This window comes from Eptatretus burgeri, chromosome 7 (assembly GCF_056783735.1).
Source record: "Eptatretus burgeri isolate ZD-2024b chromosome 7, Ebu_testis_v1, whole genome shotgun sequence".
NCBI classification, from domain to species: Eukaryota; Metazoa; Chordata; class Myxini; order Myxiniformes; family Myxinidae; genus Eptatretus; species Eptatretus burgeri.
The window spans coordinates 62,196,445-62,209,774 of record NC_140967.1 but is presented as its reverse complement, the minus strand read 5'-3'; the positions used below and the strand labels follow the sequence as shown (position 1 = coordinate 62,209,774).

The 13,330-nt window shown below is 42.3% G+C and overlaps 1 protein-coding gene across 3 annotated transcripts in view; it reads right to left on the bottom strand.

Annotated features, from left to right (window-relative positions):
- LOC147023391 (adhesion G protein-coupled receptor L3-like) overlaps positions 1–13,330 on the bottom strand; it is an 80,783-nt gene that overhangs the window by 54,465 nt on the left and 12,988 nt on the right. For 2 of the 3 annotated variants that reach the window (XM_085888768.1, XM_085888769.1), the window contains 8 exons: positions 9,520–9,571; positions 9,276–9,347; positions 9,022–9,065; positions 7,543–7,695; positions 7,409–7,438; positions 2,076–2,259; positions 1,164–1,289; positions 686–912 (listed from right to left, as the gene is read on the bottom strand). In XM_085888768.1, the coding sequence (XP_085744894.1) occupies positions 686–912; positions 1,164–1,289; positions 2,076–2,259; positions 7,409–7,438; positions 7,543–7,695; positions 9,022–9,065; positions 9,276–9,327 (816 nt within the window). In that variant the 5' untranslated portion in view covers positions 9,328–9,347; positions 9,520–9,571. The remainder of the gene's footprint in view (positions 1–685; positions 913–1,163; positions 1,290–2,075; positions 2,260–7,408; positions 7,439–7,542; positions 7,696–9,021; positions 9,066–9,275; positions 9,348–9,519; positions 9,572–13,330) is intronic. The other variant, XM_085888770.1, reaches the window with a different exon arrangement.

The window sequence follows — 13,330 nt, the reverse complement described above, 5'->3', positions numbered from 1 at the left end:
GGAGGGAGGAGTGTGGTGTACTGGCCTGTGGGGGCAGAGCACAATGCGGGGAGCGTTGTGGAGGCGTGGAGGAGTGGTTTTGGGGGGTCACGTGCCTGCAAGGGATATAGGTGTTCGCGCCGCCTGAGGCGTTGTGTAGTCTGTAGTGGTGTGCATCCGGACGGGCAATAAACAGTGTTCGACAACCCTCACGACTATCCGAGTCCCGCTGCCCTCCGGACATTACAGGGAGAACAAGTAATGGTGCTCAACAAATGTGTATATATGCATCTATATATATATATATGATTTTTTTTTCTTTTTGCTGAAAAGTAAACAAAAGATAAACAAACACTAAAAACCAACACATTCACCAAAAGGGCTCCAACCAAGTGCATTTGATGACGTTTTGGACAAACAGGATGACATTTTGGCAGTAATGTCGTTCGAACACAGACCTATTCCGGTGTGAATGTCAGGGGCTGACAGGCACATTTTCATGTCCTCATCCTGATTGAAGTGTTGAACAGGCAAGTGGAAACAATGATGGCATGGTACGGAATTGCTCGTGGAGACAGCATCATGTTCCCATAAAAGCAACAGATTGTACAATAACAATAACCTAACTGCTCCACTTCTGCAAAAAATGAACAAAACTCACATTCATAGCCCAACACCGATTGGGCTCCCAACTTCTCAAACTCACCACCGTGTGCTTTAGACTAAATTCGATTGGGTTAGAGAGAGAGACGCTGTCCACAGATGTTTTGTCTGGAAGGTCAGAGCGACCGGCTCGCAGCGCAGCTGAGAGAATCCGAGATGCAGGGCGAACAGCTGACGCATTGGACTCCAATTTGAGGGAAAGGCTGCTTGCATTCAGGGGTAGGAGGTCAGCAAGCTGATCATAACCAGAGAACACCAACCTGAGTGTGTCTGCATATAGACAACAAACAAATAATGATTGGAAATTATAAACAGATCACAGCAAAACTAGAAGGTAAACAAGAGAGTGCTCTCGGGAGGTTAAAATAAAAAAAAACATTGTGCAAGGTGTGCAGTGAATATGCACTGGGTGGTGGAAAGAGGTACACAATAAAAGGAGACTGGATAACAAGATAGAGAGAAAAAGGAAGAAAGGGAATGGCAAAGCTACATAATGTTAAAATTAATGAAGAGCAGCGAACCTCCTTTCCCCTGGTGCTCAATTTCTTTCGCCGAGAGCTTTAGCAGGTCTGAAGATCCATCCGGGGCCTTGAAAGAGAAGTGCACAGGCTGTAGATTTTCAGAGTTCACCAAGGAGACCTCCAGAGCTATGAAGAGATGGGCAACATGCAAGAGAAGCTGATAAACAATTAGGATCATTCTACAACATAATGGGACGATAGGCTTTTATCTACAAGTACAAACAGGATCACAGTCTTTCTTCTCCATCGAAAGAGTCAACCCAATGCCTGGTCTCGAGGGTTAAACCTCAAGTTGCATATATTTTTGAGCATGCAAGCCAACATGGCACTTCAATACCTTGCCTCACAGTTTCTTTCTAATGGCAAAATATTTTCTCCCTCTTATTTTGTTTTAGCCTGGTGTTGGCTTAGCAGGTTAAGGTGGCTGGCTTGGGACCTAAGGGTCCTGAGTTTGAGCCGGTCAGGCATTGAATCAACACCAGGTGGGGTTGACTCAGCCTGTCATCCTTCCGAGATCAGCAAAATGAGTACCAGTGTACTGGGGTAATAACCATTCGGGGTAACCCGCGTCAGAGTGGCGACCCATCCAGGACTGCACTCCCTGCCAATGAAACTGTCTCGGCAGCCCTAGTGCCTTTATTGCACAAAACGAATGTTGTTACTATTATTTGGTTTAATTACCCCTTCTATGGAGTTGTTTGTTTTGTACAATCAAATTTCCAATGCCTTGATCAAGCCACATGTTTAAAGACACAAGTCTCAAGGGATGAATCCCAGTTCGTATCAAGTCTTCAACCCCCAGTCTTAAACAAAGTCACAAGTTGTAAAAAAAATAAAAAATAAAAAATTGACACGAGTACGACAGGCCTACATGATATTCCACATCCTCCACTACTCTTCCTCTTTCCTCACCAACATTATTCCGCTCCTCTCTCATCGATTTGGACCCATGCAAATATTCTGCCATCAAGAACCCTGTGTTATCCATGCTCTTCAAGAGTTGTGATGCAGCATTCGCTCGTTCTGAATCACTCAGGTCCCGCCAGGAATCAAGAGCAGTCACGGACAGCAGATTGTCCACAGTGTTTACCATGGCCTGTACACAAAAAAGCACTCGGTTCAACCAACATAGAGTCTTATTATTTCATATGCATGTATCATCTGGCTACTGATAGCATCATTTCTTTGAAGTGGAGTTGTTCTGCTGATGCAGAAGCTGTTGTTTCCTGTAAGTTACGATATGAATTTAAAGTTAAACAGGATGCCTGTGAGAAATCACCAACTCTTTTTCAAAATATATTGCGAGATCTTTAACGTCCCCGAACGATTGCTATCAGATGGATACCCAGCTTAACAAGTTCACTTCCATCTGTGAGAAGGTCCACTGTACAATAAATCACCATGCTTGCAAATCACCAATCTGACGGTTGATAGCCCGGCTGTGATTTCAACCCATTCCACACAATACCGAGATAAATGCACCTGAGGAAACAGATTTCTCCAAAATTAGCCTAATGGTTTTAAGGGTAACTAGTACGTGCCCGTAAAAAAATAAAAAATAAAATAAAAAATTCATAAATAAATATTCAAACCGCGAGCAACAAACAACAACCACACAGGCCGTTTCTTCGCTCTCGCGTGCCCGTACGTGCGTGGCGCAGAAGTTCGCATATCACAGTTACGATGATTCGCAATTTAGGTTTTAATGGCCAATTATTCGATTAGCGCCAACGTATTTTGCCTTTTCGCAATGTCATCGCAAGGAAAAACAAAAAGAGAAGAGAAGAGAAAAAAATTACTTCCTGGTTCGGAGCACACCAGCTCACTCTGATGTTACCGAAATTTATGCACCGTCTAATATGAAAACGATCATAACTTGCGGCATTGTGTTTATCTATAAATGCGCATAAGAAATCAAGAAATTATTAGAATACACGAAGTCATCACTCTCCGGAAGTCCGTACGTTGTAACCCGTAATGGGGAACGCGGCTGAGCTTCCCTTCCCCATCGGCCACGCCCACGCAACAACGTGTCTTGTCATTGGTTTGGTAAATAAATGGCCATAACTTGGGAAGCACTTGTCCGATTAATATCAAACCTTGAAAAGGCACATCCTCAGGTCTCCAGCAATATACCTGGCAAGTTTCAATTAGATCGGACCAGAGGTTGTCGAGAAACAGCGGTCAAACACACACACACACACACACACACACACACACACACACACACACACACACACACACACACACTGCTGGAATTATAGATGGCTGATAAAATGAGAAATGTAGCCAATTAATCTTGATTGATAATTAAATTGAGAAGTAAAGTTTTTAGCAAAAACACAATGTATTGTTATAACCCTTTAATGGGAAATCATCATCACACCATTTGAAAGCCTTTATCCCTGAGCAGGGGTCAGCTTTTTGCGGGCTCCAATCATGATCCCCTTTCTTTTGGGAATGTTTTTATGGCTGGATGCCCTTCCTGATGCCAACCCTTTCGTCGCCTTTGACCCTGCAGGGATAATTACCAGTATACTGGTGCTCATTTTGCCGAACTTCGGAAGGATGACAGGCTGAGTCAACCCCCCTGATGCTAACTCAGCAGCCAGCGGGGCTCAAACTCAGGACCCCAAGGATCCCAAGCCACCGCCTTAACCACTGAGCCACGCCAGGCTATAACCCTTTAATGGGAAATGTCTGATTCAAATACAACATGCTTATTACATTTATTTGCTTTTCGAGCATGTATCTATTTTGAATTTACAGTATGTATCAATATGATTTTAAACAGCCTTATATTTCTTTACTCTATTGGAAGGTTACCAGCCTACCAAGTAAACACCAGACCCCTTTCCCCCAGGCAGACTGGCCAACCAAATAATCTTTAATCTTTATTCAGGAGAATAGAATTATCGATTATTCTCTTTAGCTTATTAAATATATTAAGGGATCCTCATATATTAAATCTATACGAATAAGTGTGTTTGTGTGAGAGAGAGAGAGAGAGAGAGAGAGAGAGAGAGAGAGAGAGAGAGAGAGAGAGAGAGAGAGAGAGAGAGAGAGAGAGAGAGAGAGAGAGAGAGAGAGAGAGACTGAGACTGAGACTGAGACTGAGACTGAGACTGAGACTGTGTCTCCACCATAATTCCAAAACTCTAAAACCTAGCTGCCTGAAACTTTGCATGCATACTAAGAAAACTCCAAGGAAGTGCATGATGGAAAATTGGGTGTTTGGGTAATTAAAACACCCCTTATAAAGACAATTAACGGCCTTATTTAATTATATCTTTCATCAGGCGATCCTCAGTCATTGCACTCTATTGGGGTAGTAAGGCATATCCTGGGTAACCTCACTGGGGTCTGAAGCCGCCATGTTTTTTGACCTGCTCAACCATGCGTTGACTTGGAACAGGCTGAAATGATTTCTTAATGATAAAGTTGTTTTTTTTTCCACTTTCCTTACTCATATTAATCAAATTCCTGTTTATAATAGCTATGAATCACTGGGTACATTGCAATGCTTATAAACGCCCGGAGACGGCAGCGTTCGTTGCTTTATTCCATTTCCGCACATGCGATCACCGCGAGAATCTCTTAAACTAAGCAGAATTACAAAATTTAAGCTCCAGAATCGAACTTACTAGAAGTTCCGACTCCTCAAAAAGTGTTTATTTGTCCAATTCGGACATATTTGACATTTTGGGCGTCTCTGGGAGGTGTATGTTTAACATGACGGTTCAGTGATTGCAAATTGCGTACCAAGGGAGCCGTTTCTGAACAACCATTCAATTGGAGTGCTTGCTTGAGCGCTTAAGCCACTTGGCGAGCGCTCTCCAAGCTGCTTGGTTGTTCGTTTTAGGAAAAAGTACACGTGCTTTCAATCTCACATCAATTAGGCGTACGTTTATGCCTTTGTTTGGTCCCGCGGTGCCGTGCGGTGGGTGCCTCGGGAGGTGTCTCATCCACTGAAAATGTGTAATTATATTTCTGCAGTACAGCACTTTGTTTATCCTTTTTGTGTGATCTATTTTTGTAATCCACCTCTGACTTTGACATCGATATATAAATATAAAAAAATAAGGTCCATCCGACCAGGTGTTCGCCATGTTTGTTCTAGCTGTGAAGGTTCGCCATGTTCAAAATAGATACATTTTGTGTTCTGTGGCTTGATACATTTTAAAATTGAATTTCGTTAATTTCCGACATTAAATCCTCTTTCAAAGAAAGCTGTTTCAAGGTAAATCTTTATGTTTGTCGTTTTTATTTACTTTATGTGTGTGTATGTATGTAAACTATTACCACAATGGCACCGGTGTGTGTGCGTGTGTGTTATTGGTTCTTCATCATTATCTCCATGTACGAATTTCATAAAGTAGAATGGAGCCCTCCCAGGTCTCAAAGTATCCGTGTGCGTGCGTGTGTGTGTGTGTGTGTGTGTGTGTGTGTGTGTGTGTGTGTGTGTGTGTGTGTGTGTGTGTGTGTGTGTGTGTGTGTGTGTGTGTGTGTGTGTGTGTGTGTGTGTGTGTGTGTGTGTGTGTGTGTGTTCGTTGATTTGTATCTTCATATGTGGATTTCAGAATGTGGAATGGAGTCCTCCCAGGGTGGGCCCAGGGTATCCACCGTCATTTCGGTAAGGGGTCACGATTCATGGACCAAGCTGTGAAGTTTTCTGTTCTCAAAGTTTTGTGCCGAGGGCTCTCTTCACAATCATCACTGAACCCTGGACAGCTTCCAACTGTAGTTCTTTTGTAGTAATACTCCCAGGGATGGTTTTTAATATCTCTGTGAGGTTCTTTGTCATCATTCACATAGCTCCAACTATCACTGGTACAACTTTGGCATTCTTCAGCTTCCTGGATCTTTTCACTTCCTTCGAGAGGACTTGGTATTTGGTCATTTTCTTGATTTCTGCATTGTTTACTCCAAAATCACTGGAATTAACACCTCACTTTGCAATTCCTTCTGCTCTTTTTTGCACCCTAGTATGATATCTGGTTGCAATGCTTTGTTTTCGATGTTCACACTTGATGGGATTATTAGGTCGTACGTGAGCAGTACTTCCATGTTTTCAGTGATTGCTTTTGGTTCATATTCCCACAAATTTTCTGGAACTGGGATATCAAAGTTTTTGCAGATGTGCCGGCAAGTAACTTTATAAACTCTGTTGTGTCATTGTGTGTACAGCTGTTCTGACACGAGTTGTTTTTTTATTTGTTGTTGTGTTCAGTCATTAAACACAACATATCACTCTTTGCTAAACGCCACCTCCACCCTCAACTTTCTCTCTTATTTTTTCCTCCCCCCCCCCCCAACTCTCTCCCTCTGCTTGTCTGTCTGTCCCCTCCTCACTCCCCCCTCCAAATAGAATGCAGCACTCTCCTCCCACACCTCTGTCTGTCTGTCTGTCTTTCTCCCTCTCACACCCCTCCCTCCCGCAGTGCAAAGCAACATTTGGTGAGGCATCGCTCTCCCCACCTCCACCCTCCCCCCACTTCCTCACTCTTCTCCCCTTCCTAGCGCCCCCTTCACCTCCCTCCATCCTCTGTCTCCCCAATATATCAATATCTCTCTCTCTCTCTCTCTCTCTCTCTCTCTCTCTCTCTCTCTCTCTCTCTCTCTCTCTCTCTCTCTCTCTCTCTCTCTCTCTCTCTCTCTCTCTCTCTCTCTCTCTCTCTCTCTCTCTCTCTCCCCCCCCTCCCTCTCTCTCTCAATACCCCCGTCAGCTAAGCGACGGGTTGTATTTGCTAGTATTAAATAATTATATGCTGGTGTTTGAAAGTCTGGCTGGACCCTTTGAAGCTGGAGTCTAGTGCTATTGGAATGTGTGCTTAGATCATGTCCATATGCCTGGTTTGAACCCTTATCATATTCTGATCATGAAGTTATTTCCCAGCCATTGAGTTCAAGCTGCATTCGCAGTTACCTTGTCTTGAGTATCACCAGATATCTTTCCATAATCTCACCCTTCCCCACTTTTGCTGAGAATAAAATGGATTCAAGCAAGATACATGTATTATTAGGAAAAGAGGATAAAGCATGTTGCTTGTTATTGTGTGACTGAATTTCCTCTTCTCTTCCATCATGATGCTTATGTATTAAATAAATGGTTCAAACTGTTCAAGAGGAATTGAATTATTCGATACACCCATGCATCATCCTGTCAGGCCATCAAGGGACTTTCACTCACAACAATCATTGCAAGGGAAACCACGCAAACCCACCATGTCACCACACCTCCATACCTGAGTGTAGTTTTTGCAGTAGTTCTCTTTCTGGGGGAAAGGGGATAACAACAGAATGTTATACATTACTCATCGAATCACGGATATGCAAAATGGTTCTCAGTGTTCCTTTCGATAACCATCACTGCACTCACATGTGGAGCAATTGAGCGAACTCTCACAAGGTTTTTACCAATTTCACCAGGCAAGGTGTTCATCATCTTCAGAGATTCGAGCAGGTTGCCAGAAGTCATTGGGCCACTGGTGCACATAGCAAGGTTCTGAGCACTTTTTAATCCCGTTTCTTTCTAAAAGCGCAAAGGTCAAACGGAACATAATGTTAGCCAGTCAGCTGTCCCCTACATGGCCTCTTCCAGTCAACAATACAGTGCTGCATTTTATGTTGTTGTATTCCAGTGTTTATTGTTGAGCATGTCATTATATGAGACGGAGACTTTGTGCCTGAGATGAGTCGCTCAACACTCCGTAATGCCAGTCTGGTAATGGAATTGGATGGCCTTTGTAGTCGAAGAAGGCCGTTCACATGAAACTTTGTTTATAGGGCAGAAGCTGTTGCACAGAGAGCAATTGCACTCAAAGATAACGAGCAGTGTCACTTCATGTAAAGGAGTGCACAAAAAGATGAGACCACTTGCTACCCACAGTGTAGGCAGCAATTTGAGATTTGTCAATGGTACCAGCAATAACTGCCCTAATCCTTGAGAAAGACACCGCATGGATCTTTAACATCCACCAATGACCAGTGCTGAAAGATGTGTCCTCCAGTTTTACATGCACACAATGATTCCTCACCCTGCCTGTGAAACACCACAGTGGCATTTTATAGCTGGGCTCAAGATGCAAACCTTGGCCGGACAGCTCGGAGGCAAGTGCACATACCTTCAGTTACCTCCGCCACCGAAGATGAAGGAGATGTTTTCACCCCTCTGTCTGTCTGTCTGTCTGTCTGTCTGTGTGTGTGCAGGATATCTCAAAAAGTTGTGGATGGATCCGGATGAAATTGGTGGGCGGGTTGGGTGTGTGACAAGGATGAACTGATTAGATGTTGGTGAAGATTTGAATCCGGATCTGGATATGAGAATTATTTAATTTTTAAGTGACTGTTCACCATTGATAGGACCAAAAACGATATGGAGCACAATATCTCAAAAATGTGTTGGGTCCGATATGTTCTCGTGGATCAAGCATTACGTGGCGGAGGTATGCGCTCCAGCGAGTGCCCTTCTAGTTTAAACTGTTGCACCAACATATCTCTCGGCTCGCGAGGCCAAATTTACAGATGTTCCAAATGTCCTCCAATCAGTTAATTTATGCTTATTTTTTGAACTCAAAATTGTTTGATTATAAAAGTTGAACAATTAAAGAAAAAAACAAACTCACATGGAAATAAGAGAAGTTAAATGTTTCTGAAGCATCAAAAGTAGTTGAACAATCAAATTGCAAATGCAATAATGGACGCATGACATTGATTTGTTTTCTGGACAGCACAAATTTAAAGCAAAGCAACATTATCCAGAGGATGAGGAACAAATGCCATTGGACGATGACAGTATGTATGTATGTATGTATGTATGTATGTATGTGAGAGGCAGACAAACTTAATAAACACTTACTCTGTCACATTTTACACTCTGGACAACTTCTGGACCGTTTGTTTCTTGCAGAAAGAAAGGGAGAAGGAGTTGCAAGTTAGAATGTGCTGCCATTCACAACACAACTTCAGCCATCGATGATCTAACCCAATTACAAAGACCCTCCTCTCCCACCTATACGCGAATGCTTGAATGTCCGCATGCTCTCTCTTTCATCTTCCAACTCTACAATGACATGCACACCCTCTTTTACCCAAGAAATGGTCTCCTCTTACCTGCTAACAGCAGAAGAACCCAAATGTTTAAATGCAAACTCCAAGGAGACATGCTTGAGTGGAGGCTTCAAGCTACAAGGGATGGTGGAGGTAGGAGGGGAGGGGGAGGCAGGAATCAATGCTTCACTTCCTTATTGGATTTGCTTCTCTTGTTGCTTCTCTTCTACTAACATTAAACACCCTGAAAGCCTTCCAGCTCAAAGTGAAATTCCAGCAGTGATCAGCAGCAATAGCATTCACAAACCAGTATTTCTGGAGCAGGTAAGTTCTCAGCAGAATCCACACTGCAGCTTCACCTTTAAAAGCAAAACAGTTGAAGCATCACCAATGTTGCCAGAATGCCTTCTTGTTTACATGGAAACCTTACTTCCCTCATTTATTTTTTCATTGTCAAGTGATGTACAGATCATTCATTCATGAGTGGTGCAATTAAAGGTGCTATAATAAATAATAAATGATGATAAACTTCTGAAGGTTCATTGATCATGGGTCATGAGTCATGACTCTGCTATGGAATATTTATCATCCACATTTTTTTTTTTGTGGATGATAAAGATTTACTTTCCTTGAAAATGGGGGGGAAAAAATTGTTAATCATCAAAGGCAGAGTCTATCTCAAACAGTCATCCAAATACACACACTGTCCCTTTTGGGTGGTGCTCCATGTGGCTGTTCTGTGGATAGATCAAGTTGTGAGCAAGAGGTAACATGTACTTTTGTTTACAAATACTATGTGAAAGTGAAGCATGTGCCTCATGTAAACATCCAGTGCACACATTCCTATGGAAAGTTAGCTAAGCAACACATCAAGCAATCACTCCAAAAGACTTATTGATGGGAAACACTAAGACATCAATGCGATTCTCAAGCCGTGCAAGTCAACAAGAAGTTATTGGAATATCAGATGGAAGGCATGCTTGCTCAGTTTCCCATTCTCCATGGACAGCTCCACATATCCCTTCTGTGACCGATACACAACTAACGCAGATCAAATGGCCAAATGCTCTGGCGTGGACAGGGTGGATTTACGAGAGATTACAAAACAAAATTGTTTGCAAATCGTGGGATGAATAACTTTAATGATGGAATCATCTCAATTTGACATTCATTTTAAATTGGTTTTTGTGATATAATTATCCTGACACATTCACATTTAATTTTACATTGTAGACAAATATCAAATGACATAAACGGTCACATCCCAGTTTCTTCAAAGTTACCACCAGTTGGTAAAAGTTTTGAATGTCCAAAATCTGCCCCCCCCCCCCCCACCCACAAGTGAAAAATAGTCACGAACTATAACGGCACTCAGTCGAGCGCATACTTCCACAAGGCTGAACAGTTCATGTTTTGTATCCCACCGATAGGTTGAATCCGCATCCGGACCTGAACCAAAATCGAATCGACTTGTTCTGGTCACCTAACCAACTCATCCACGTAGTTTTGTCACAACTAATCCATAACTTTTTGAAATATCATTCTTGGCCCCGTCTCTCAATGGTGAAGAATCACTTAAATTATCAGATCTGGAATTGGATCTTCACCAAAATTGAATCAGTTCTTCCTTGTCACTCCCCCAACCTGTCCACAACCTGTTCAGACAGACAGATAGACAGACAGACAGAGAGACAGAGATGGGTGAAAACATAACCTCCATCCACCTTTGGTAGTGGAGGTAATAAAAGAAAGTACATATAAATGCAAACACTTCACCTTCATGAACAAAACAACTCTTTACTTTCAGCTGTTTCTTTGTTCCACATGTGCATATCCCTCCACAATCAAATCAACCACTGTGTATCTTTATTTGGTGGAAGTGAAGTTGGAAAGGGGGGGGAGGGTGAGCGGGAGTTAAAGGGCTCAAATACTGCAGGAAAGCTGTGCTATTGCAAAGCCATTTGATTGATTTTGGCTTTACTTTGTGCTTCACCCATCACCTACAGTAGGTTGCTGGCATGTGACTATTCCTTTTCCTTTCTCATCTCAACTCATATTCTCCAAGCTACATCCAATACACACAAAATTCTACAAGGACAGGAACTTAGCATTCCCAAGAAAGCTCCAGATATGGAAGCCTCAAAGCCCGAATACAGGAAATTTGGGTTTCCTGTTCTATAATTTTCCAACAAAACATTGTGAGGAAGTAAAGCAGCCATTAGGTCAGTGTCTGGGAAACATGCATTTGTTCAAAAGGAAGGGTCAGATAATTATATAAATCTTTGAGGACAGCAGTGGCCAAGTGAAGAGATCATTGGAATAGCACCTCAAAGGTTGTCAGTTCAAATCCTGTTGAAGGAAGCAGTATTAAGATAAGGCATTTGGACTCTGCTTCTGGAAAGCAAGCTATAGTCTTCAGAATCACGATGCCCAAATTAATGTAAATATATTTAAAAATTATTCTGGCTCATCAATGACCTTAAGTGACATATCATCTAACTGCCATCTCGTCTATTTTTCCGATGTGCAACCAAGTCCACACTGTTATTGACTGTTAATGCCTTCGGGACATTTTAAATTGGCACAAAAAGCCACTTATGAAGGGACGGTGCTCACAAAACATCCCCTAAATGGGCCATTTATTTATTATATACACAGGGCATATGGGGGATAGAGGGGGGGTGGCAGTTGAGCAATTGTAATATGGGGTGGGGTTCAAATTTCTACCATATTTGCATGTTTATAAATAGATGGTCAAAGAAAAAAAAATACATTTCTCGATCTACAAAATATAGATAAGCTTCTGCTCCACACTGACGAAGGCCAACAAGCCCGAAACAGGAGTCCATGGGTGCTCGCCCTCGCCGGGGTGGACTGTTCTGTAAAGATGAGAATGAATTATCTTCCCGGTATTGGCTGCAGTACAATCCTATGGAAATGTTGGGGGCTGTAGCTCTGCCAAACTCATGCCGAATAGGTGGAGACGATGCAGCTGTTTAGCCATAAAAGCCTTTTTCAAATTTAAATTGCTCTTTGCTGCTCCCAGAACTTGTTTGTGCACCACAGATAGGTGAATGCATGGCAGGCATTTCCTGTTAGTCAGGATGCACACATCAATAGCTGATGTGGCCCTTGCTTCTCGATACCCACAAGCTTGCATGGGATAGGTTAGTTACCTCCCAAATTGCATGTACTAGAATAAGCATGAGGTAATTCAATTGTGAAATAACATGGGTGTTGTTTTATGTACAGAAAAATGTTGTCTACCCAGTCCTAATGTTTGTGTCGAAAAACTATCAATTCCTGATAACCCCTTTTTAATGTTCTTACCTGTGTTATCTGTCATTTATGTATGGTACTTTAAATTTGGAATTTGGCCATGATGCTGGCAGATAGCTCATCTACTCCTCATGGACAACACTGTGGGATCTTTAACGTCCACCAACTAATGCAGGCAGACGTGGCTCATATCCTCATAATTCATCTCCTAATGTCCTTGCAATGTGTGATTTATTTGACAACACCTCGCACGTGCTTTCGACATATCGAAGATAACAAATAATCCGAATACAAATGATTTAACGAGTTAATAAAACTTATTGTGAAAGGTATTTTTCCATTAGTCATAGTAACCCAGGGTACACAACAGCTAACTCGACGACGAGTAATTTATAAACCCTTTAGTTGTCACATTATTTTGTTTTTCAACACCATTTATAATGAAGAAAGAAGTGGAGGCGGTGAAAAAATAAATATCTCCATGAGCCTCAAGTAGGAGCAGGATGGCCAACTTCATACCATTATACTGTCATTCTGAAGCATCTTTACAAAAGTCTTTCAGTGTGCAATAGCAGCTCGATGCTGTCCTTGCAGGAAGTGTGATACTGCAAGGACAACGTCGAGATGGGTTATCAAGATAGGTTCCCACTGTACCCACAGAAGCATCTTGTTGTACTTTTTCAGCCAACAAAAAGCTTGTGTTTAAATCAACCAATGGCAGCAGGTCTGGTGAGATTGTTGGTATGAGAGTTTTCTGGACCCACTGCATCCAACCTATTTGGTCAATTATTCCCACTGATTAACCACTGCTGTTTTTGCAACTCAGAACATGAACACAA